The sequence below is a fragment of the Anabrus simplex genome, chromosome 6 (assembly GCF_040414725.1).
Source record: "Anabrus simplex isolate iqAnaSimp1 chromosome 6, ASM4041472v1, whole genome shotgun sequence".
Taxonomy (NCBI): Eukaryota; Metazoa; Arthropoda; class Insecta; order Orthoptera; family Tettigoniidae; genus Anabrus; species Anabrus simplex.
The window spans coordinates 267,744,159-267,771,922 of NC_090270.1; the positions used below are offsets into that span (position 1 = coordinate 267,744,159).

Consider the following 27,764-nt stretch of genomic DNA (forward strand, 5'->3'; position numbering starts at 1 on the left):
ATTAGGTCCAGAATCTCATTTGTCATCCATGTTTTCCTCTTTCTAAAGTCCGGTCTCAAATGCTCTTCTTTTACTCCTTTTATCACTTCTTGTAGGTGTGCGAGTTTTTCATTAACATCATCACAATTGTCAATCAATTTATTGTTTAGAGCTGTCTTGACTGTCTGCTGTATGGTAGGATCTTTCAATTTTCTCAAGTCGTATTTCCGTGCTGTTTTGGGGACAACATATTTCATTCTGATCTTAAAATTTCCAACCAGTGGGACATGGTCTGATTGTATGTCTGCTTCTGGATATGTTCTGACAGATGTACAACCATTTCTGTATCTTTTGTTCACCATCATGAAATCAATCTGATTCCTCACAATGTGTCCTGGTGTGTCCATGGGCGATTTCCATGTGTATAACTTGCGTGGTGGTAGTTTAAACCATGTATTCACAACCATTAGCTGATTTGTTTCTGCAAATAGTTCCAACTCATCTCCTCGAGCATTCCTGTCTCCTAGACCAAAGGGTCCGACGGCGTTTGATGTTCTTCCCGCCCCAAGTTTTGCATTAAAGTCGCCCATGACTATGATGAGGTCTTCTCTTTTTAGCTTGTTCAGGATATGGTTTATGCTATTATAGAAATTTTCGACTTCCTCATCTGGTTTGTCTGCAGTAGGAGCGTAGACTTGAATAATATTTAAGTCAACTGGCCTTGCTTTGATTTGAACTAACATAACATGTGATGAGACTGGAATAACGTTGTCAACACACTTGGCTATTCTTTTATTCAGTATGATTCCTACCCCATGTTCATGCATACCATTGTCTGTACCCGAGTAGCAAACTCGATGCTCGTCTATGTTGATGGTTCCAGATCCTGGCCATCGCATTTCGCTTACTCCTAGAATATCTATTTTCATTCTTGTCATCTCCTTTATTGCATTGTGGATCTTTCCCGCCTGGCTCATCGTCTTCACATTCCAAGTTCAAATCTTGACTCTATCTTGATATTTCAGTCTTCCTATTGCTGTGCTTGTATCTGCCCCTCCCAGAGATCCGATTGAGGAGCTTACTCCGGATACTAATTTAGCTGCAAGCATAGCCATGGTGATTACTAGGGAAAATTAACTGAGGTGGTTTCCCGTTGCCTTCCTCAAATACGCAGTAACCACGTCACATCGTAACATCCAAGGATGCTAGGACGCGAGGCAGCTGTATGCTGATACAAGGTCGATGTATCTATCTTCTTATCAGCATTAATGATATAGCTGCTGCCACTGTATCATGTCCTCAGTTGATCCGCGGGTGCGAACACCACTCTCTCACGAGAGCCCCTATCAGCCATTGGGACGCGCCGTGTCGGGGTTGAGGACTTCCCCATCCAGATCCGTCTTCCACAGAGTACAGAAAAGCCCCTACTCAGTTTAGAGCTCTTCCCCTGTACAAGCTGCCTAGGTGTCACTAAAAAGGTATACTAGGGACATGAGGAGTAAAGTAGTTTCCCATTGCTTTCCTCACTGACCCAGAAGTTGCTATTACATATCAGTCTGCCAAGCCCACTGAAATGCATGCACCAACTGACCCTATGAGCAATATTTTCACACCATTATAAGTCACTGGCTGCAAAAGAACGGTATTACTAGCATCGCTCGTACCTCGGTCACTTTCATATTGTTAAAACCAAAGATGAGACTGAGACAGGTCAATGAAAGTAACAAATTTATTCTAGCCCATACCAGAAGATATAGAGCACTGTAAAAACTACATCTCGCCAGCAAAGGCGGGTAGCTAAATTAAGACTTGATAAAGTAGTAAAATTAAGAGACAAGAGAAAGAAAAATAAAGGTATGAAAATTAAAGGACAAGGGAGCACCAGAAAAATTCTATGAACTGAAAAAAAAAAAAAAGCCTACAGGAAAGGCAATGTTAAAGAGGAATGGGCTTGAGTTCAAATAAGGAATGGTAAAATGTGCAGAAGATACATGTGGTAGAGTATCAGGGGAACAGGAAGGAAAAGGAGACACCCTGGTGAAATAACTAAGTGAGGGATGCCATGAAAGAAAAACTAAAAGCATGATAGAACTGGATAGAAGGCAGAAATATGGAGAGTATGTAAAAGTTCATGAAACAAGAAGAAAAAAGCATGTCAGGGGATTATACAGGAAGAGAAACAGAAGTACTGAGAAAACTTCACAGAAACCTTGCAAGAGAATGTTACAGGAAGTAAGACAGTGTTGTATGAATTGGTTAAAAGCAAAGTAAACAGGAGAAAAGATACAAAATTTGTAAGGAGAGATATACAACAAATTTTGACACAAAGAGGGGATATTCTCCAATGATGGGAGGAGTATTTTGCTAAGTTACTTAATATCAAAATCAAAGAACTCAATGAAAAGGAGGAACATGAAGATGAAATGGTGGAAGAAAAACAAAATGAAGATATAATAATGTTGGAAATAATGTGGCAAAGCATCAGGTGGGGATGAGGTTGCTACAGAGATAAAGGCAGCAGGACCAGTAGTGTTACATTGGATATATAAATTATTGAGTGATATGGAAGAAAAAAGTAGTACCAGAAGATTGGAGGAAGGGTCTGATAATCCCAGTATTCAAGAAGGGTGATAAGAAAGAATGTAGCAACTGCAGGGCAACCACCCTCAATTGACATGTAGCAGAGATATTTGAGAGGATATTAGAGAGAAGACTGAGGATGAAAGTAAAAGGAAATGGAGAAAGAGCAATATGGATTTAGAAGAGATAGATCAACTTTTGATGTAAATTTTGCATTAAGGAACATGATTAAGAAAAGATGGGAGTTCCGAAAGGATTTAGCGATGGCATTTATAGATAGTGAGAAGGCATATGACAGAGTGCCACTGCAACTGGTTTGGGATGCACTGATAAAAAAGAAGGTAGGCAGAACAGAAGTACAAATGATCAAAGCCATGCATGAAAAATGTGTAATTAGTGTGAAGACTGAGATAGGACAAACAAACTGGTTCAATGTAGAAACTGGACTTCGACAAGGAAGTGTATTATCCTGTCTACTCTTCATCACAGTCATGGATAAAATCCACAAGAGTGTGCAACAAAACATAGGAAACAAAGAGACAAAGTAATATGAGAAGATGAAATGGAAGTACAAGAACAAGTTACTGTATGGAATCAGGAGATAGAGGAATATGGAATGTAAATAAGTGTGGAGAAGAGTAAGACAGTAGTGATGATGAGGTGTAATAGAGAAGGAAGAAGGAATACTGAAGCAAATGGAAGACCATTAGAAGTTGTGAAAAGATTCAAATATTTTGGGAGTATACTTGCATAAGACGGGAAAATAAACAAAGATAATAATAATATTATAGGCTTTACGTCCCACTACTTTTACAGTTTTTGGAGACATTGAGGTGCCGAAATTTAGTCCTGCAAGAGTTATTTTATGTGTCAGTAAATCTACCGACAAGAGGCTGACTTATTTAAGTACCTTCAAATACCACCAGACTGAGCCAGAATCAAACGTGCCAAGTTGGGGTCATAAGGCCATTGCCTTAACCACCTGAGCCACTAAGCCCGGCAATAAATAAAGAAATTGGAAAGAGAAACCAACAAGCCAATGGGTTTTACCAATGTGTGAGAGGCATAGTGTGGAACGGGGATGTCCCAGAGAAATGCAAGAAAATTCTGTACTCAATGTAGGCCTACTACACACCAATTTTGACATACATAGGGGTCATATGCACAACAACAAAACATGGTAGCAGAATTCAGGCAGCAGAGCTGAAATTCTTTAGAGGAATAATAGGGAAGACATGAAGGGATAAAATCAAAAACATAGAAATCAGAGAGAGAATTGGATTCCCTAAACTGAAAGACAAATTAGAGACCAGTAAGCTGAAATGGTATGAACAAATTATGAAAATGAAAAAGGATAGAATTCCAAAGCAAGTATTTATGGAGAAAATAGGAGGAAGACAATGGGAAAGGCCCAGAAAGAGGTGGATGGATAAGCTGAAGGAGAGTATAGAGGAGTATAAGTAGAAGAAATACTGGAGGAAGGAAGGGAGTGGTGGAGAGATAGAAAACTGTGGAGATTCTTCACAACCTGACTCAGAAAACTGGATATGGGAGGAGGAAAAGAGGAGGAGGAGAAGTAGCAGTGTATCATATTCCTATTCTGAATTAAAATCTGGTCCTTAGATTCAGAGGCAACAATTCTGTTTCTCAGAGTAGAAATGACATGGACAGCTAACCCCTTAACAAAGTAACAGACAGATGACCTTCATACAGCTTGGAAGCACCAATGCGGTGAAAGTAGTAGACTGCGCCCTGTTCGCTTCATTGCTCACGCCTTTCACTGCGAGACAGGAGAAAAAAAATATGGAACATTGAAATACAATTCTTTCTAGAAAGATAAAAGTCTACCATCATAGATCCATGTGCAGGTGGAAATTCTTTAAAAATGCAATAATATGAGTTCATTCTTCTTTCTTTTTTAAACTGGTCATATTTAAGACATCACTCACTTTGCTAACAAAACTTAGTGTTTTACAGTGCACTATGTCTTGTCTTCTAATATGAGCTAGAACAAATTTGTTCTTTCATTAATCTGTCTGTCTGTCTCAGCCTCATCCCTTGGCTTTGACAGCATAACGTGCCTGAAGTATGAGTGATGCTAGTAGTACCATTCCTTATGCACACAGCCCGTTATGAATGGTGTGAAAATGTCGCACATGGGGTCGGCTGGTCCGTACATTTCAGTGAGCTGGGTAGACTGGTATGTAATAGAAACTTCTGGCACAGTGAGAAACGACCTCACCTCTCATTTCCCTAGTATGCCTGCTAAGTGACACCTAGGTCATCTATTACAGCTGATGGTAGAACTGTCAAGGATTCAACCAGCCTTTGGGCTTGGCACTCAACATACACATGGTCAAAACCTTAAGATAACATTTGAATACCATGAAACGCCGCCAACAACCTAAACCTCCGCTAGGAACTCAAGTGATTTTTTCCTCAGAACATCTGCACCTAAGTGCATATATTTTACTGAATGTCTAGGAGCCAAGCTTAAATGGTGGTTTGCCTGGAACTTACCAGCCCGGAGGTTGGTTGGATCTTCAAAACAGCACCACGAAAATTGATGATGAGGCGTAGGTTAATAGGCAAGGCCTCCTTCATAACACTCGAGAGACAGCTTGTGCTCCAAATGTCATTACTTAGCACTAGCCATACCTCAGCAGCTTCCATACTTTCACCGACATAAATGAAACAGACTTCAATGGAAACTGCGTTTTACTGTGTTAATGAAGTTTCAACTGAAACTATCTATTTTCTCATCGTTATTTTTTTCTACTTTCATACTCCAAAGTATACACTTAGTATATCATACAGAATTATTAGGCACACACAATTCTTTTCTGGGGATACACATTTTCCTAGTTAAATACTGTTTTGAGAAGGTGAAAGAAATATGGAACTAGTGACACATTTTCAGAAACACTGGTTCAACACACTGTGCTGCAGTTCTTGCACTTCACCACCACCACCATCATCATCATCATCATCATCGTCATCATCATCATCATAGAACCCCTCCAGCATGCTGGGTTGGGTGGTGTTGAACGAGCCTTCGCCACTGTTGTCTGTCCAGAAATGCCTCCGCTCCCACCACTAACTCCAATTCCCGCCTTTTTTCTCCGCATCCTCTCTCAACTGATGTAGCTACAGTGTTGCCAGGTCTCCCGAAATTTCAGGAGATCTCCTGATTTTTTTTGCAACACACCAGAAAACCCGAAAATACAAAAAATCTCCCAAAATTTCTTCTAATCTAAATTTAAGGGAAATGAATTATAATGGTAGTGGTGCATAAAATATATATATATATATATATATATATATATGCCGAAAAACTCTTTCCTCATCTCACTGAGTGACGTTTTATCGATAACATCACTTGTTAGGTATTTCGCAGCATTCATTTTAGGCTTGAATTACATAATCTTTCCCCTCTTATTGAACTCAAAATGCTTGACTGCATCACTCGAAGGGAAATCACCAACCCACATACAGAATACAAAATCTGCATCCTGCTACAACTTCAAAATTGGCACACAATTTCTATGCCTGATAAATACTACATCTACAGCAAGATTGGGAGAAGAAGGGGAGGAAGAAGGAGAAGAAGAAGAAGTAGAAGAAGAATAGAGTGGCCAAAGAGTACGGGTAAGTGAACGCCGGTGGTTTCTTGTCACAGAATGGATGAAAATTAAATCGGTTTTGAACTGTGATTCATTTCCTGTGAAAATAAAGATTTAAACTGAAATGCAATTTTTAAAACTCCCTTTAAAATATCGTGAATTTTATTACACTTCCGCTAAGCCTTCACGAAACACAGGTTGAAGATCCAATGTAGCCCGGCTAAGACGATTCCACAGCATGTTTTACAAGGTTGCCAAGACTACCTTTACAAGACCAGGCCAGAGAAAAGACCGTTGGTCTGGATTGGTGAGGTCTATTTAGTAACCGTTGTGCTTGGGGGGGGGGGGGGGGGGGGGGCATGGGGAAGCTGGCCTGGTCTTGTAAAGGTAGTCTTGGCAACCTAGTGAAACATGCTGTGGAATCATCTTAGCCGGGCTACATTGGATCTTCAACCTGTGTTTCGCGTAAGCTCCCAAGTTAACAAGCCTCTAGCATCCCCTCTAGAGTCTTGCTAAATTGTGACAAAAATAAGTTTTTTTTGCTAGTGGCCTTACGTCGCACCGACACAGATAGATCTTATAGCGATGATGGGATAGGAAAGGGCTAGGAGTGGGAAGGAAGCAGCAGTGGTCTTAAGGTACAGCTCCAGCATTTGCCTGGTGTAAAAATGGGAAACACGGAAAACCATCTGCAGGGCTTCCGACAGGGGGATTCGAACCCACTATCTCCCGGATGCAAGCTCACAGTTGCGTGCCCCTAACCGCACGGCCAACTCGCCCGGTAAAATAAGGTTACGGGCGTATGTCACGATAACTTTAAATTACGCAGTTTTTAATTTTGAACGAGTGTGGCGGCCTTGTGGGAATACATTATGCAGGATCTATTGCAGGCAACAGAAAATAGTCTTCATGACAGCCGACCTAAGCCGGCGAATATAAACAAATATAATGTTCACAAATCTCAGATTTATAGTGTCTCCCTTTGCATTCTTCTATATAAGTAAGAATACTGTTAGGGCCAGCTTGGTGGATCCTTGGCAAGCATAAAGAACGGATCTCTCTTCTATGCTACTCCGGTATTATTTCACGTCTTTTTTATTATATTTTTCACTCGGTGAACTAGACACGATACTGCCAAATTATAACTGAAAATCCTTGAGGATATATTTACATGTAAATTAATAATTCCCTTGTTCCTACTTTTAAGTTTTGTACTTCTAGAAACATCATCTCTAATAGTCTTTTTTTATGAAACAAATGCATGATATATACTAAGGATTATTGCCAATTAGCCCAACTGTAGAAATTTAAGATATAGGGACAATGTAATTTATGTCAATTTTATTATTTTTCAGAACAAGTGTGAGAAAAATACCACATAGATCAACTTAGAAATACTGCGATGCATCTGATACGAGTACAGAAATCTTTCTACCAGTTCACTTTGGGCGACCAACAACCATTTTCTTCAGACTTATGCACTGCAATGTTGGGAGCTAATATGCCCCTGCATAAACAAGAGCATCTTCAAATTTCAACAAGCTGCTGGGAGCAATCACCAAGTTGGAGAAGAGTGGCATGCCCCTGGTTGAGTCATTTAGGATTGTGCAAGAAGTCAGGGGAAGTTTTGACCCAACATCTGGGAAGGCAGTCGCTGTCAGCGAAATAAAACCAGATTAAGTGACTTCACTTCATGTGATGTTGAGAGATCTTTCTCTCAGTACAAAAACATTATGCATGAGAGGAGAACAAGATTGTTACCGGGAAACATTGAAACGTTGCTTGTAAATTCCTTTTATAGTAATTGAGTGCATTATGAAATTATAAGTAATTTTTTTCATGCCTATTTTGTTGCCTATTTTACACGTTAGTGCTTATTTAAATGCCTATTTTGGCTAATTTAAGAGCCTATATGCCTGCCTATTTCAACTGTTTTTAGTGCCTATAATTCTCGTCTCTACTTATGAGGTTCTTGCACTTATTATACATACATTCTACAAGAGGTTCAAATGAAGGAAACACAAGGAAGTGGGAACTGGTCAATACAAACTATTGGACATTTCCGAAGCTATGATAGTGTCCTCAAAAATCGTAACCTAAGCTAACACAGCCGGGTATCAGTGCTGCATTCATATATATAAAACCATTCAAACAAACTTAAAATTCTTATCATTTAAATATTGGTAGTACAAGAAATAAAAGATCGATCACAAGCATGCAATCACAACACTGTAATTAATTTAATGACAATATGGCAGAGAACGTGCATGTGATCATAGAATTTTAAGCAATATTTCTTACCAGTGACCATGAAGTGCCATAAGAACTGCACGACAGTCCCAGGGATGCTGATGTTATCTTTGTCCTCCTGGGCAAACCGGATGGTGCGGTGGTAGGATGCCATGGACCAGCCCATGCTGAACAGCGAGCTACAGACTGACCCAACCTGGCTGAAGTCTGAACACAGAGAATACTAGGCTAAACAAGTCAGTCCCAAACTTCTATATGGGGAGCTGTGCAGAGAGAGAGAGAGAGAGAGAGAGTTTTTAAAATAAATGCACAGCAAGTCTTGGATAAGTTTTCATTCTATCTTGATTGCTAGTATCATAATACCAAGTTTGATCAGAATTAAAAATAGAAAATTTTGAAGTTTTACAAACTATTCTAAAATTTTAAAAGATATTAATTCTGGTATTCTTATTAGAAAGCTGAAATATTCTGAAGTGTAGGAAAGATTACATTGATAACATCTGCAACTGCCATTCGTGCTATGAGAAAATGCAAGGTAATTGGACCTGATGATATACGAGTTGAAATCTGGAAAAGATTGGATCAACAACAGCTGTATTTAATAAGGCATCAAGGAACACATCATAATGTTCACATACTGTTGGGTAGGCAACCTGCTAATCGGACTTGTCTTGAGGTTTGCTTATCTTCCCGTATTTTATTTTTCACCCCTTAGTGCCAAGCTACCAACCAGATTTCATTCAAACCACTTCATAATCCCTCTCAGATGTAATAAGAACAGACTGAAAATTTCAGCGAAATCGGTCCAGTAGTTTTTGAGTCTATTAGCTTCAAACATACCAACATCCAATTTTATATATATAGATAAATTGAAAAGACTTTTCAATACAATATATCAAGTAAATAATATTACATCAGTCTTGGGACTAGTTTCAGTCACTTAGTGGCGGTATAATTCCCCTGTTTATGAAAGGCATCAGATGGAAACCCACCAACTATAGAGGTATAACCCTGCTGTCTCATGGGCTAAAAGTTCTAGAGAAGATCACAGAAAGAAGATTGAGAACCATCATTGAACCACAGTTAGAGGAGGAGCAATATGGGTTCAGAAGTAACAGATCAACAATGGATCTAATTTTTAGCACCTGCATTCTGATGGAAAAGTATTTGGAGAAAGGCAAGAACCTGGTCATTGTATTCCTGGATATAGAAGAGGGCTATGATAGTGTTATAAGATATAAGATCTGGGAGTGCCTGAGGAAAAGAAATGTGCCTGAAGGACTAGTAAGGAAAACTGAGATGTTGTACAAAGACTGTACTAGCTGTGTACAAATTGGGAAAGGTCGATCATCATGGTTTAAGATCACGAGTGTAGCTCAGCAAGGAAGTGCACTGTCCCCACTACTGTTCATCAATGTTACGGACAATATAATTCAGAACGTCAAGGAAAAGTTAGGTGAACTGAATGCAGTGGCCTTTGCAGATATCATGATTTGGGGTGAAACAGAAGAGGAAGTACAGACCAGACTCAATGTATGGAAATCCCATTTCCAGGAATATAATCTCAACATCAGCGAGACCAAGACAGTGGTGATGGCAGTCAACAGAGAAAGGCGTCCAGCAAGTGTAAAACTAGGAGACCACCAGCTAGAGTGTGTGGATAGTTTTCCTTACCTTGGAAGTGTAATCTCCAGTGATAATTTGGTCAGAAAGAAAATTACAGAGTGCAAAAGGGATCAGAATTCTACCAACAAGTAAGAACACTTTTATGGGATGACATTATCCCAAAACCGACCAAACTAATGATGTTTAACAGCTATTTCATACCAATATCGACCTATGGTATTGAAGTGTGTACCCTCACAAAAAGAGATTCATGAAGATTGCAAGCATCAGAGATGAAATTTCTTAGATCCACCATCCAGAAGACCAAGATGGACAAGTTAAGAAATGAGGAGGTGAGGAAAGAAGCCGGAATAAAGACATCCCTGTTAAACCGAATCGGCACATCCAGACTACGGTGGTACAGGCATGTGATGAGGATGGAGCCTACAAGAACAGCCAGAATAAATTTGGAAAGACAGCTGGAAGGGAAAAGACCTGCAGGAAGACCTAAAACCCGATGGATGGATATGATCAAGGTTGATCTAGTTACCAGAGGATGGACAGTGGATGATGTTCTCCATGACAATTTGTATATGGACAGGAAGAAGTGGAAGAGGCTCATTAACAGTACCCGGGAAAATGGAACTGTACAATGATCATGATGATGATGATGATGATGATGAGTGGACATCTTCAGCCAATGTGGCAGAGAACAAAGCTTTGTTTACAGTGCCTGCTTCCTACAACAAGTCAGTGCTTGTTCCCTATCCACTCCTTTGTTTACATGGCCTGCTTCCTCCAGCAAGTGAGTGCTTGTTCTACATCAGAGATTTACTTCTTTGCCTGAGGTCCTAAATCAGCTTAAATACATCATATTATGACAAGAAGATCATAACCATAATTTTTGTTATTATATGTATTTTAATGTTATAATTATTCCTACAACATTGTCTGGTATACATATATTTTAGTTATCATGTAATCTGTTTAATTTTTATTTGGCTGAAGATGGCCACTAAGTGGCTGAAACTGGTCCCAAGACTGATGTAACATTATTTACTTGATATATTGTATTGAAAAGGTGTACCCTGCTTGTCAAGATTTTTGTTTCAATTATCTAGGCTCTCTCTCAACAACTGAATTTAGCACCTAGGCTGTTTAGACTTGGAAAAGGCATTTTATTGGGTTTCGCATTAATTAATTTGAAGCATATGTCCATCAGCAGCAGCTACTCTATACGGCACCACCCTCCTTAATGCTCAAGCCTGCCGTCCGTATCACCAGGATTAATAATAAGAAGAAAAAGAAGAAGCAGGAGATGGTTTTTGGAAAGGTCTATCAGCAGCAGAGCAAATCCACAATTTAAAAATAAGAGGCTGGACAATAGAAATGGATGATGATGAAAATATGTTGAAAGGCCGAACATAAGTGTGCACATTTGTAGACTTCAGAAAGGCATACGACTCCAGTGACTGTGGTATTTTGTTCCATATAATTGCAGGAATGGGACTGATGAAAAACTGCTGGAAGTAATAGGGCAACAAAGTCCAAAGTAAAATTCCAAGAATGCTTCTCTGCAGCCTTTGAGATTAAAACGCGTTAGGACAGGCAGATGGTCTCTCACCACTCTTGCTCAACTGTGTGCTGGAAAAAGTAATACAGGAATGGCATCAGATACTACAAGACAGAAACTTGTTCAAACCTTTAAGGATTGGGATTAAGAAGAACAGAGTGGAAATAGAATGTTTATCTATCGTGGATGATATTGGAACAGAGAATTTAGAAACTTTGACAGGAGAAGTTAATGTGCTGAAAGAAATAGCAGAAAAAACAGGTTTGTAGATATCTTTGAAGAAATGGAAATAAAACATGAAAGACAATACAACACAACTAAACACCAAGTATGGAACAACATGTGCGTAAGTTTAAATACCTCGAATCCAATCAAATAGACCAGATAGAGTCCTTAGTTATTGGAGGAAAAAAAAAAAAAAGAGGTAGCTTTCCAAACCACTCAGAACATATAACTAAAGAAGTTTTTCTATAAATACCACAATTTATCATTACAACATTGTCATCAAGCCAGTATCTTCCTATGCATCAGAATACGTTATTCTCTCTCAGAAATGTGAGCTCACTAGGTTAGAGAAAAAAGAGAAATTTTTTCCCACAACGTACTTGGCCCAAACAACAAAAATGAGATTTATATTTAAAAATCCAGACAAGAAATCTACTCCAAGATAGAGAAGATCACGGACACAATGCGCAAACGCAGAACTCCCTTCTACACTCACGTACGATGAATAGATGAAATAGATGATTCTCGAACAACTCAAAACCAAAAACAACAATATCATAGTATACTGACAAGAAAGACCTCAAATGGGTCTACGACCAGAAGATGTGCAAAGATGAGAATGCCAGAATGTATAATGAAACTTATGTCCCCGAGATGGCTGATTAGTGAATAATTAATTAATTAATTAATCAATCTTATATATAAAAATGAATGTTTGTTCCTATCAGACTCAAAAACTACTGCACCGATTTTACTGAAAATTTCATACTTTGTTCTTATTGCACCTGAGAGTGTTTTTTTTTTTTTTTGTAGGGGGAAACCACGGAAAACCATCTTCACGGCTGCCGACAGTGGGATTCGAACTCACTATCTCCCGGATGCAAGCTCACAGCCACGTGCCTCTACACGCATAGCCAACTCGCCCGGTCATGAGTGTGTTATGGAAGTGGTTTGACATGTTGAGTCCTCACCATTCCCTAGATTTAGGCCCTTTGGCACATCACAATAGGCTAATATAGGCGAAATATCACATCTGTCGTACAAGGACAAGACAGAGTTCATTTGAAGTCTCGTGATGCGAGGAACAAACCTCGGTATGTCCCTTTGGGACCCAAAAACCAACCATTTCTGAGATAGTGGCACCCCAGCTCTAGGAATCGGCTGAAGAAGTGACCCGCCGTAACCATGGCAATGTTAAATCAAGGATTCTATATTATCAAAAAAGACCAATATTATTGTCGATCCATAATTTTCAGGGTCGCTGAGATGAACTCTGACAAAATTATAGATGTAATAATAATAAAACTTATATATGTAAAATAACATGTCCTGACTGACTGACTGACCGATTCATCACCACAAACCATCACTCTCAATTTTGTTCCGTATGAAAACAGCAATCTCACTTAGTTTACAAAAGGAGTATATTTATTACCCCACCTATTCAATACCAATTGAAGTACTCCTTTTGTAAACTAAGTGATTCATCATCGCTGAGCCAAAACTACTGGAAAAAACAAAATGGAATTTTGGGATTCATTTATATTAGAGTGTAGGTTCGCACTAAGGGAGGATATTACGTCACTAAGGGGGTGAAAATGGGAGGGTGAATTGTTTCAATGAGCATATCTATATCTCAAAAACTTTAAAAGTTTACAGGTGCAAAAATTGGTATTTAGAATCTCCTTTAAAAATAAAGGAACACATTTTTTTTTGTGGAAAATACCCTTAGGGGGAGTGAAAAAAAGGGGAAAAGAGGTTGAATACCTTTTATGAGGATACTTGCATCTAAAAAACTGAAGATGTTACAGACATGAAAATTGGTGTTTGGAATCTCCTTTAAAAATAAAGAAACATGTATTTTTTCATTTTAGGAAAATTCAATTAATGGGGGGTGAACAGGAGTGACAAATGGGGTGAATTTAAAAAAGATCATATCTACAGTATAATTATCTCCAAAACGTAAATTGTTACAGATCTGAAAATTGGTATTTGGAATTTCCTGTAAAATTAAAGAAACACAGATAATTTACTTTCGGGAAATCCACTGAAGGGAAACTGAAAAAGGGAGTGAATTTTAAAAATGAGAATATCTGCAGAACGTCTTATAAACTTAACATGTTACAGACATGAAAATTGGTATTTTTTTATCTCTCTTGAAAATAAAGGTGTAATTTTTTCAAAAAAAAACATTGGGGGGGTAAAAGGACTGAAAAGGGGATTGAATTATTTTTATTAGGTTAATGACATCTCAAAAACTGAAGATGTTACACAGGTGAAAATTGGTATTTGGAGTCTCTTTTCAAAATAAAGACACACATATGTCTGTTTTCAGAAAATCCACTTAACAGGAAGTGAAAGAATTGAAATATTAGTTGAATATTCTTTGTGTGAGGATACTTATATCTCAAAAACTGAAGATCTTACAAATGTGAAAACTGTTTTTTCCGCATCTCCTTTAAAAATAAAGAAACAAGTATTTTTTGTTTTTTGAAAATCCACTTAAGGGGTGAAAAGAATTGAAAAAGCATGTGAATTTTTAAAATGAGTACCAGTACATCTACAGTACATGTCAAAAAACATAACATGTTACAGACATGAAAACTGGTACCGGTATTTAGAGTCTTCCATAAAAATAACGGAACATATATTTCTGTTTTGTTTTCGGAAATCCACTTAGGTGGGGTGAGGATGGGGAAGGACAGATAAAGAGGTTGAATTATTTTTATGGCGATACATATACCTAAAAAACTGAAGATGTTAGACGTGGAAATAGGTATTTGGAATCTCTTTTAAAAATAAAGAAACATTTTTTGTTGTTTGTTTTCAACTTGAGAGAAGACGGTTTCTCACACTACAGTTTTAAGAGTTTCTGGGGTAAATTAAACTCAATTTTTCGGTAAGCATTTATTCTTTATGGATTTTCAAATAACGTCTTAGTACAGTACTGAGGAACGATTACTTTTAACAAATTACAAAATCCACGTGAGTGAAGCCGTGGGTAACTGCTAGTTTTGTTATAATAATAATAATAATAATAATAATAATAATAATAATAATAATAATAATAATAATAATAATAATAATAGTGCATGGCCTACGGAGAGTCCTGGTGCATGTCTTCTGAGTTGACGCTCATGCGAGATGAGAAGGACCCCACCTATAATGAAATCTAATGTTGAAGATGCCACATATACCCAATACCTGAGCGAAAGGAACTAACCAATGAAAGTTAAAAACTGCCAACTCGGACAGGAATTGAACTCTGGACCACTTGGACTAAAGGCGAGCATGCTAACCAGTTAGTCTTGGAGTTAGATCTTGGACTAAGTGACACCAAGTTACATGCATCTTCTGTGACTGGTAGATTCCATCATGTCTCAAACGAATTTCAGTTTGATTTCTTCAATTGGCTGAAGCTGTCATCCTTTTACAGAGAATTTCAGTTTGAGGAATAGAGGAAAAACCAGTCTGCCATGGCTAGGTTAGGTGAATAGGGCAGATGGGAAAGCACAGTTGTCTTTTGTGTTTGTGAATAATTCAAGAATCAACAGTGATGTGCAAGTTGGTGTGTTGTCAAGGGGGAAGCTCCAAGAATGATTTTCCCACAAGTCTGGTCTTTTGCTACATATATTTTCTCTTGAACATATCAAGACTTTGAGATAATACCAGCAGACGTCTAACCCTCAGTTAAGAATTCACGGTGCACAACACTGCCGATGTAAAAGAAAAAGGCTGTCAATAATTCCTTCATGCTCAGCCTGATCTGTTGCACTTTTTTCTGTTTTGGCAAATTGCCTTTTTCATTCGGTACATCTTCATAAACATCTTCCCTAGTTTGTAGCAGAAGCAAATGTTGATACACTGCTTCTAATATTCAAGCATATCAGCTATTGTTCCACATATTCTACACAACCGTAAACTAAAGATTGCTGAGGGATAACTGTTTCAAAAATGCATGGCAAATATATAGTATACCTTAAAAGAAAATTCTTAAAACTTTGCATTTTCACGGTATTTTCAATGTTAGTTTTTTTAAACATGCCTTGTATAGCTTGTTTTAAAGTACCGGTAATAATTTTACTTCCCTTATTAAGCTGTACGTACGAGGAAGTACTTACACTGGAAGGTCCATGCCTGGGTATCGCCTACAAGCAAGATAGTGGCCTGTAGGACTTGCTGTGGTGCTGCCTCCAGGAAACATTCAAACACACGGAGGAGTGCAACGTCAGAGTCTTCCTTCAACATCAGATCATAAAATTTCCTTTGGTTCAGATAATCCCGTTCTTTCTCTGCACGACGAGACTTTAGGGCATAGCCCAGAGATTCACAGTACCTGAGACAAATGAAAACCAGTATTATAGTAATTAATGACACAAACAGACCAAATGTCTATCAACTTCTTTCTAATCCATTAATTTTTACAATGCCACATAAATTAAATGAAAATACAAGCTCTACAGTTTACTGAGCAACATTTAAGATTTTCTTGAATTGTAATTGGTTTCAGAAAGAATTTTGAAGAATACGAAAGGAAAAAAAAAGAAAAATTCTAGTAACAAACAACATCTAGCCTACAAAGCTACCAGTTTTCCCTTGGCTTCCTTTCCTTTAATTTCTTTCAAATGAATTTCATAAACGAAACAATTTTATAGACAGAAAATGAGGACAGGTTTAACAAATACAGTATAGGGATAGAGAATAACATAGTCAATTCTTTAGAGACAAATAATATACATATTTTTCCACTCAAGTTCTTCACAGTATCACCCGGGAAACACTAATCCATCGTAAATTCCTTAGATATATATTCAATCATTCCCACCAACCTGAGCCTAATGATTTGCATAACCAGGCTCTGCCTGCCACAAGCCAGAACAAAACAAGGAGAAACACCTCTCTAAAAATTCTTGGACCAGCTGGTAGTACCTGTAGTCTGTACTTTAGTGAAATAGCTGCAAACAGCATCTGTAACTCTACAGGAGCAGCCTTACTGTTACCTGACAGCAGGTATAAAATGAACCTGCTACTTTGTAGATGAAATGTGGCATGACAAAGGGGCCCAATAAAATGTATACACACTATTTGTAACCAACTTTTGAATGCTCAGTAATATTATTCCCGCTGGCTCATAGATACTGTACTCTAGCCCGCACAAAAGTTCAATGGACCTCAAACACAATAACAGACATGTCAACTTTCAAAAATAAAAAAACCAGGAGGAATTTGGCAGCGAATCGTGACGTATGACACATCACATGTACTAATTCATTAAAATTCAATACATTAAAAACTCTATTTGGCCTACATATATTTTGTTGTTTTTTCCTTATATGTGAATACAATATTGGGCATACCTGAACTTTAGGAACATGTGACTTTTCATCCTTCAACGTGCTGAAGAACATACGACTAATTGTTGATCAACACCCCTGTAACTGACTTAGCCCTCAACAGAAACTCGGAACTAAATTTTTGCTTAAAGCATTTGCCTTGCTGAACTGATTTTAAGGTTAAAATTTTCTCCAAAGTTTGTTCAGACAGCAAGGATTTGAACTGTGTTTTTGTCTTTGTGACTCTGCTAAAAATCCTTTCACACTCTGCATTGATATGTGGAATTGATAAAATAGCAAGCATCACCTTAGAGAGTCTGTCATATTTAAGTACACATCACCTGATTTCATCTGACCTACCAATGCCCACTGAACATCAGTTCTCCTGTCTGCCCAGTCTGTTTCCTTCAGCTGAAAGTTACAGAACTGGGAGTGTACAATGTCAGTTTCTTTAACTGTTTTGTTTCAGAAGTGAGAATGTTTGGAAACTTATTTATGAAAAATCCAAGGCTAGAAAATGATGTGTTACTTATAGCAGAAATATTTTAACTTCTGCATTCATTAAAACTTCATCTTTGAACAGAAATTTGTATATCGTGTAGTCACATGATGAAGAGAAACACTTTCTAACAGACTTCAAGAATACGCACCGTTCCTGAGTCTTCAAAGTGTTCGCCAAAAATTTTTGCAGAGTTTCCTATCATCAGATCACAATTATACTTTTGATTTGCTGGATTATGATAATCTACATTCTACATCAAGGAGAGAGAACTTACTTATTTCATTTAATTCCAGATGGAACATAGGGCCTCAAGGAGAGAGGAGGAGCTTTTAGTAGCGTGTGGTTTCACAGACCTTGCCATCACATTCTTCAATAGTTTCTCCAAAATTGACCTCAGTAAGTGGATGTGCGGCAGACTTGATTAAAGAGTTACGTTTGGATTTTCAAAGATAGCCATAAGAATTGAGAGAAAAAGGCAAAAAGATTTATGTAAATCTGATGAAAGGGACATGAACAGTCATTTTTCACATGACAATGCCTCACCCTTAGTGTCATCAGTAGTTTCATTTTTTTTTTTTTTTTGGGGTGAAACTGATGATTGGGTTTTCCTTTTAACTGAGGAGTGTCGTGAAATATTATGATAATGTTTCACCTGTTCAGACAAAAAAGATATATATCTGCACTCAGACTGTGCTTAGGAATTTTGTAAATTTTTAAAGTTCCCATCTGATAATCCTTACAATTACACTCCTTAATAAAGTAACCAAAGGGTCCCACTGCAGCAATATCCTATCTAAACATCTTCTTAATGATAACCATCGAGTAGGCTCATGTTTCAGAATTTCCCAGATCTCTGTGTTGTGTAAAGTTTGAAATTATCTGAACTTTTCTTTCCTATTTGCACTACTTTCCAGATAATAAAATATATCAATTATACTTTCATCTATATTTCCAGGCAAACACGCCGCACTCTTCTCTGTAGCAAGACTAATTAGGTGACAAAAGCAGCCTACGATGATTATGTTACTAATTTCCCACTTCAAATATCCAGCCACACCATTCTTTAATCCTACCATTACTGGAGCATTATCAGCACCAAGAGCTAGCCAATTTTTTAATGGAATGCAGAATTCCTGAAGAGTTGAGAGCAAAAGATTGGCAATGTTAGCGCCAGTAGCATCTCCTTCTAAATTAGGCACAGAGAGTAGACAATTCTGAATTTCATTGAGTTCAGACCTAAAAACATTACAACAATAGGAAATACAGTACTTTGAAGTCACTTTTATTGCTGCCATCAGTAGCAACGGAAAATGCATTCACCTGCAAATGTGATACAATTTTCTCCCTTTCATCTATGCACATTTCTATAATGAGAGCCATTGTTTACATTCTAGCACACCCATATCGTTTGGTGATTTCCGAATTGGGAAACATTTTGCAAAACAAAGCATTTTACATGAAAAGTTCAGTTTCTGGTTTCTTTCCACACACTGGACACTCTTCTTACGTTTCTTTGTTTGCACATGTCTGAGTATATAGCACTTTTCCCAACATGTGCAACTAAAAAATCACACCTACATATTGCCCCCTTTTACCCTGGCTGAACCCAGTCGATGAGCGAGAGATCTCCCAAGGGGAACGTTCGTTCACCGGCTGACCTTATTTCAGAGGCATTTTAAAGGAATAGGATTGACGACCAAACAAAAGAATAAATTCAAACAACATTTCTGACATTTATTATATATAAGCACCCATAGAACAAACAAATATTCTTGATGTTGCATTAATATTTTCACAAAGTTGATTTTTGATCAGGCTGTACAGAACTTAAATTTGTTCTCCATCTGCATAGACAATAGACAAAAGTTACGTTCTGAAAAACAATAAATAGAAAAAAAAAAATTAGGCCTTCACTGGCTTCAAAATAGGAAATTAAATGTAACTGAGCCTTTCCTAACTCGTTCTAATATTTACATAATGTAAAAGTACCAGTAGTGAGCCACTTAAGGACATTCAACGAGTTATCTCTAAAACTTAAGTGAATTCAAAGAAGGCATTTTGTTTCTCCGTTAATTAAAGATATATTTATTCTAATGATCAAAACTTTTTTTTGCAAAATAGCATACTAAAACTAGTTTAAAAAATTTAAAACTGAACCCGAACCATGTACCATTACTGGGCACTCAAAATTTTATACTTACCTATAGTGGGCCCCCCTATACTGGGCCTTACAAAAGTAGGGTATAATCAATAAAAATGTATACAAAATATTATAAAAAAATAACAGACCCTATATAACACAATGTTGCTATCTGAAAAGTGGATCGTAGTCCTTGCATAATTACAGTTTCTCTTTCACAGGTAATTTTTTTAGGAAATGTATATACTGATGGTCCTGCATTCTGAGTACTGGTTGCGGTACCAATGCAATAATGTCACACAGAGAAATATCAGACATCATTTTCTACTACAACAAAGTCCTTTTTGTTCCCTGCTGACCTCAAACCTTGGACACGTACACTCTTTCTATGACTTCCTGTACTACACAAAGATATACATATCTTGTGGCATTTCTTTTTCCACCCAGGAATGACACAAGGGCAAATGTTCCTTCCTTAATATTAGAATCTTTTTCGACAGGTTCTCCTGCCTCTTCTTCACTCCATGTATGCGCACTTTCTTCCCAAGGCGAATCTCCTGATTTATCCATTTCTGGCACAGAATCTTCAGATGAAGAAATGGCTGTTGACGTTGAGGGATTCTATTTTTCTTTCTTTTGTTCTGCTGCTCTTTTCTTCTCCTCCCTTTCTATTTTTCTTCTTTCAATTTCTGCAGTTTTACTTCTTTTCAGTTCCTTCTTTTTATTATAATATTTTATCATCTGAGGAGACGTGAAGACTCCAGGAAGCTTCTCACCTTCTTCTCTTTGTTTTATCTTTGTCTTCCTCTTCTGGCCACAAAAGAGCTCTCTTGAATGGAGATGGTACATCTGATGTATCAGCAATAGGAATGGGATTGTACTGTGGTACAGAGATGTTGCATTTTCTGCAGGCTTAACTGTTTCCTGTTTATGGCCTACTTCAACGGGACTGTTTGAGACACCCTGTAATAAATAAAGTGTATGTCAAATAAAATAAATATAAAATTAACAAATTTATGTTATTTTAGCTTGAAATATATTTAATTTACCTGGAAAACATTCTGGATTCTGTGTATCCTTAGTCCTCAGCCATAAATAGTAAAGATCTATTTGTTCCACAGGACCTTTTCCTTCACCTTCATTCTCCTGGAATTTCTTTAACTTCCCTTCTCCAATTTTTCCTTCCAAAATTTTGAAGTAGGCCCTTCTCCAATTTTTCCTTCCAAAATTTTGAAGTAGGAAGCCATTTCTCCATTGCGTAATGACATTGCTGGCTCTCACAGAGTCTTTGGTCCTTTGGATCCACAAAATAATATCAGTTTCTTGATCTTTTGAGAATACCAATTTGCCAATTTGGCCCGTTCTTTCATTTTCCTTTGAAAAGTTGCTCCCAGAATGCAATGCATTTTGGCAACTGTGCAAACAGTCGTTCCTTTCTCAACATCAGGTATTGCTTTTTTGTTTTGATCTTCGGTGTAGCTTTGCTCTTTCCTTTCCTCCATTGTCGTAAAATGAATTAAATGATCATGTTAAGAAACTAATCTATGTTGCGTAGTACTGGGCCACTAATCCCCAATAGTGAACCACGGTGGCCCACTACTGGTTCTGATCATAATACTGCATAATGAGTTATACAGAAAGTATTGTCAGAGCTTAAGCTAAAAACTAAACGTTCTATCTTAGAACAACTTGTGTTCTAATAGTGGGCCACCTAGGCCCAGTACTGGAACAATTGAAAAAATGATGAGCCTAAAGTGGACCACCCCATAAAATTTATATTCTGCTTACTTTTATATTTTTTCTTCGTAATGTAGGGAATATTAAATGCATAATAAATACGAATACAGCATTTCAGTATGTAATCAAATGTATGTTTGGAGAAAAGAAAAGTCAAATGAATGCTTACCTCTTAAGAAATCTGCAAGAACCAGTGAAGAAGATGCTAAAATACCACGACTTAAGACAAACACCCTTAAAGCTCAAACAGTTAAGCAGTTAACTGATGCCTGCTCTATGTCAGGTAGTAGAGAAGGGTCCCAGCTCACACTGTATTGCTCACTGTTGTGCAATTTTGACCCTGAACCTTGTTTTCCGTTTTTCAAAACTGGTGGCTCACTACTAGTGCATGGCCCACTATAGGTACTTCTACCTTAACAACTGGCAAAAGACCTTCTCCTACTTTCAATAACAAATTCAAAGTTTCCAATTATCCACGTGGTAATTATATGATTAACACCTCTCCTAACGATCCTTTATGCCATTTTATCTAACCACATGATCGTGTTGACAGGGATTAAATGATTTTAATTATTTAATTATTAATTAGTTATGATTTCTTTAAATGAGTTAATGAGTTATCAACCATTATCTCCTTGAGTTACTTATTAAGGATTTAATCTACATCGATCACTGAATATTCAACCTAATCACAGATTAGTTTTTCTAACTGTTCGTTATTTTAAATCTTTGCCTTTGCTTTTAAACTAAATGATCTTATTAATCTGAATTAAATTCAAACAGAAGAGAAAACCTAAATCTTGACGTTACTCTACTATAATTTCAATAATGTTTCATTAAACACTTCCATAGAACAACAAATCGACGAAGACAACGCCAAAATAATCTGGATCACTGAGGTGAACCCATGACCAGATTAAAACACAATATACACAATTGACATTAGAAACATCGCTAACTACCACATTCACACAATACATTCACACCATGGTTACACGAAAATTTATGTACATTATTTACAATCAAATCCTGGGCATATTTTTCCCACAACATGATTTTTTTATTCGTGGTCAGGTCAGTGAAATTGCATGGATGAACAGAGATTAATTACACACTCAACTTTGCATGTAGTATGTGATTGAATTAGAGTATCACTTTATAGAGTGGATTATTCACCTACGACGATGATTAGTCCTAAATTAAGAATATTATTCGAAGATCTGATATAAAACAGTAATCACTACCATCAGGTGGGTCATCTTAAATTACTAGCACGTGGTCCGTAAGCCTCAATTATTTTTATTTTTACACATAAGAACTGTGCTCAAAACGTGCTCAAAATTCCACTAACATGCTGTGTTCTCAAGACACAAGCTTAAACACATTATAATTTTATCCCATGGGATTACCAATATTCCAGGCAAATTCATAAATAAAGCACATAAAATAACTTACCGGTATTAAAAAATAATCCATCGCTTTTATAGCTTACGGCCATTAAGTCACTGTTTAACCCGATCTTGTAATTTAAAATTATTACTATTATTATTAATGATGATTACGTCTATCAGCAGTCTCAAAATTAACTTGAAAGCAGATGACACAATTCAAAAGAATTATCGGACTATGCACAGATGAAACTCAACTCTATTCACTGGAACCACATTTAATTCAATTTCACAATACCTCCAAATATCACAATCGTAGTCTAAATTGAATATTAAACTTGAGGTCAATTATTTTTAAGCATAGATCAGCAATTGTAAAATCATTCAGAAGATCAACTACATTTAACTACTCTAATAGAGTTCAAAATCTCGTTCATACATGTAACTGGTCTACCTTGCCACCATCAAGAATGGAAGTGTGGAAATATATCTAAATATTGCAAGAACTACTTGCTAGAGAAGAAAGATCATCTAGTTTCTACACAGATGGATAGATATATTACAATAAAATGTACTCAAATTTTATGATGAGGTTCGATTCCTGGTCGGCGTCTTCTTCATTCCATCGGCTCCACCACGTGCACCTCCCCAATGCTAGAATTGCCTTACATATTTAGCAATTCATGATGACACAGGAGATGACGTCCCACGATGTGAATGATGTTCCTCTTGGTGTAAGTGGATCCATTTTGAGATTGACAACGATACCGATGAATTGAGTCTTCTCCTTGTGCAGGTTGAATTTTAGCTGTAACTAACACAATCAAATTAGAAAGTGCACGACCTAATCGAAACTCCAGTGAAACGCTGAATGTTACACTTAACTTATATTTGAAGCTCGAAAATACACCACACGGCAATGTTCAACTATTGTAAGTTGCAGAGTAGGCTGCTGTCCATAAGAATTCAGCCTCGCTAAATAAAACGTAGTCCAGGTTGTAGTCAGCTGTCCGGAAAACGAAGTAATAAGAGGATAAGAGCATGTGTGCTCGAAGTCTTAGTTTTTGGCTCGGGGGTGTGTCTTTTTCTGAGGAAAGTTATTGGTCCGTAAGTGTCACATTTTATTGGAATTTTGTAGAAGTAATCCCTCACCCCTGAATACGCGCTGAGCATACCACATAACCTTCCCCTTGCTGTGATCGACGTGCTCGGCGATAAATACTTCACTCTTGCTAGGAACTTTCCAATTCAGTTTATTACACACTGAAAATAGCTCGCTGACAACCAAAATCTCACCCTTGTTTTCTAATAAAATGTTCGAGGCCCGCTCATAGATTTATGCTTTAAATTCACCAAATTTGATGGGGACAATATAGTACAAAATGTGAATATTGGTCTCTTCCTGAACTAATTCAAACACAGAAACTCTTCCTGCATCATATTTCTTTTTTGACATTTTGGTCAAAAATAATTAAGACATACAATCAAGAAGCACTACTGTAGCCTCCGTGGCTCGGGCAGCAGCGCGCTGGCCTCTCACCGCTGAGTTCCGTGGTTCAAATCCCTGTAACTCCATGCAAGATTTATGCTGGACAAAGCAGAGGCGGGACAGGTTTTTCTCCGGGTACTCTGGTTTTCCCTGTCACCTTTCGTTCCAGCAACATACTCCATTAACATTTCATCTGTCAGTCATTAATCATTGCCCCAGAGGAGTGCAACAGGCTTTGGCAGCCGGCACAGTTCCTAGCCTCGTTGCTAGAAGGGGGCTCCATTAATTCCATTCCTGACCCGGTCGAATAACTGGAAACAGTCTGTGGATTTTCAATCAAGAAGCACTACTATGTGACATAACAGGAGCAGTGACACAGGTCCTGCCCCGGGTAGACATCAAAGGCATGGCACTTCTGAGGTTAGGTTACTCGCTTGCGACTCCTCACTTTCTATTATTAAGTTATAAGACTCTACTATAGACCTATTTATTTACTCGATTCAGAAGCATACAACAGAACTTTTTTGTTTTATTTTTACATCAAAATTTAGTAACAAAGAAAGAGAAGGAATGTATACACATATATACCAAAATAGTCTTTGCCCAGGAATGAGCAACTGCAATTGCATTTTCTTGTGCCTTGAGCAAATCCTCCTCACTACAAGAATCAAGGGCAACACGAGCACTGACAAAAGATACTTGGTAGTCTGCACCTCTCCGCATCCACACAGTGGAAACACATCCAAATATTCCCATTTCACTAGGCTGTCCTTGGACTTTCCAGTACCTGTTCAGTGATCTTCAGGTGATCCAGTCCAATTTGTGTCCAGTTGGTAAGCATTCAGCTGGTTTTGTCCATGTTTGAAGATGACTTGCTCTGGCTGCCCACAATTTTTCTCTGGCTTTCTTCGGAGATGTATTTAGTGGAGATGTTGACTGTAGGAAGCTGCTCCTAGATTCCAATCTAGGCTTTGGTGGATTGTGTCTGTGTAGTGGATGTAGCTCATTTTCTTCAACTTTTTTCCTTTCGACATTTGCAGCTACTTCCCAGCGTATATCAAGAGGAGCAATTCCTGCCATACAATACAGTTTGTTAACTGGAGATGGCTTCAAACATCCAGTAATTAGTTTCGCAGTTTCATTAAAGGCCACATCTACTTGCTTTGCATGGGCAGATTTGTACCACAGTGGGCAGGCATATTCATCGGCAGAGAAGCAAAGTGCCAGGCAGAAGTACGGACCACCTGAGGTTCAGCACCCCAATTACTACCAACAAGTTTCCGAATTATGTTGATATGGGCTGACACCTTGTGTTTGGAGTTTAGGCAATGCCGTCGGTAGGTGAGTGACCTGTCTAAGGTAATTCCAAGGTATCTGGGTGTAAAACAGTGCTCCAATTTGGTGCCTTCCAAATTTACTTTCAGTTTTCTTCCTGCCTGTCTGTCTGTTTCAAAGGTGGAAAGCACTGAGCTGAGTCTTTTGTGGGTTTGGCTTCAGGTGGTTCATGTTGTAGTAGTCAGGAAAGGTTCCTAGAGCTCCTGTAAGCATCTGTTCTGCTTCTTGAAAATCACCTGTCTGTACTGTCAAAGCAAGGTAGTCGGCATATATGAAACTTTTGGTTGCACGTGGTATGGGCTGATCATTTGTATAAATGTTGAAGAGTATTGGTGACAATACACCCCCTTAGGGTAAGCCACTCCTTTGGATCCTCCAACGGCTCTGACTTCCTTGGAATTCAATGTAGAATCTTCGGTTGTGTAATACGGTGGCAATTATTCTAGTGAAACTGAAGTTCAGAGTCAAGCTGTAGATCTTATGAAGCATTATGCGGTGTTGGACTGTGTCATAAGCTGATGAGAGATTAATAAATGTCACTCCAGCGATCTGGCCCTTTTCAAACCCATCCTCTATGTGTTGTGTTAAGTGAATTATTTGTGCTGTACAATTTCTCTGGGGTCTGAAGCCTGCTTGTTCAGGTAAACTGTCAACCTTTGGTGATAGGCAGTTCAATACACCCTTTTTAATGTCTTATAAAGATGGCATAATAATGAGATAGACCTAAGAGAATGGCTGGCCAGTGTGGCTGGCCACCCTGCCCCATACTTCCCTCCAGTTGTGGTTATTAGAACTACTATTGACCAGCCATACTCAGCCATATATCGATAGAATGAGGAAACGTGCAGGAGTTTAAAAGTATATGGAAATTACGGAAACTGCTCTTAAAATCGGGGGGATTGGTCCTGGAGATTGGGAGGGACGATGAAAAATTGAGTCTCCCTCTTAAATCGGAAGAGCTGGCACATCTGCAATAATTATGTCTAAGTAGTGTGGTTTTAAACAATAAGCCAGTGCAATTATGTCAATGATTGTAAATACCTAAACAAAGTTTTTATTCCACATAATTTACATTAATGGATATTCATATTCCGGAAAGTACAGTATTGCACACTAACAGTTGTTATTGTTGATATTTAATGGAAGAGTAAAACATTTCTGTTTCTGTATTTAACTCTGTAGCGATTTAACACAAACTCATCATTATGGTGTGAGGAAATAAAGAGAAGGAAGTTCGTAAGCAGTTAGATTCATGGGATGAAATAATACAAGGATATAGCAAAAAAAATCTATCTATCTATCTATCTATATAGATATATATATAAAAGAATATGTCCTGACTGACTGACTCATTCATCAACGCCGAGCCAAAACTACTCGACATAAAGAAATGAAATTTTGACGATACATTTATATTACAATGTAGGTGGCGCTAAGGGACGATTTTTGGATATTCCATTGCTAAGGGGTGAAAAGGGGGCTGAATTTTCAAAACGAGTGTATCTATAACTCAAAACTTTAGACGTTTACAGATGTAAAAAACTGGTAGTTAGAATCCCCTTTAAAAATAAGGAAACACTTTTTTTCTTCTTCGGAAAATGCCACTAGGAGGGGTGAAAAAGGGATTGAATGCCTTTAATGAGGATACTTATATCTCAGAAAATGACGATGTTACAGACGTAAATTGGTATTTGGAATCTCTAGTAAAAGTAAAGAAACGCAGGTGATTTGTTTCCGGAAACTCCACTTAAGGGGAACTAAAAAGGGGGTGAAATTTTAAAATGAGCATGTGTATTGTATATCTCAAAAACGTAACATGTTACAGAAGTGAAAAATGGTATTTTTAATCTCTATTAAAAATAAAGAAACATGCATTTTTTGTTTTTGGAAAAACTACTTGGGCTGAAAATGGGGTTGAATTGTTTTTATTGGTATTTGGAATCTCCTCTAAAAATAAAGAAATACCAATTTTTTGTTTTTGGAAATCGACTAAAAGGGGGGGGGG

At 37.7% G+C, this 27,764-nt stretch overlaps 1 protein-coding gene across 1 annotated transcript in view; it reads right to left on the reverse strand.

The window, feature by feature from the left end:
• LOC136875724 (XK-related protein 6) overlaps positions 1-27,764 on the reverse strand; it is a 66,650-nt gene that overhangs the window by 12,331 nt on the left and 26,555 nt on the right. Inside the window, exons 3-4 of the mRNA XM_067149296.2 lie at positions 15,957-16,171; positions 8,484-8,639 (exon numbers count right to left, since the gene is read on the reverse strand). Coding sequence (XP_067005397.1) covers positions 8,484-8,639; positions 15,957-16,171 — 371 coding nt within the window. The remainder of the gene's footprint in view (positions 1-8,483; positions 8,640-15,956; positions 16,172-27,764) is intronic.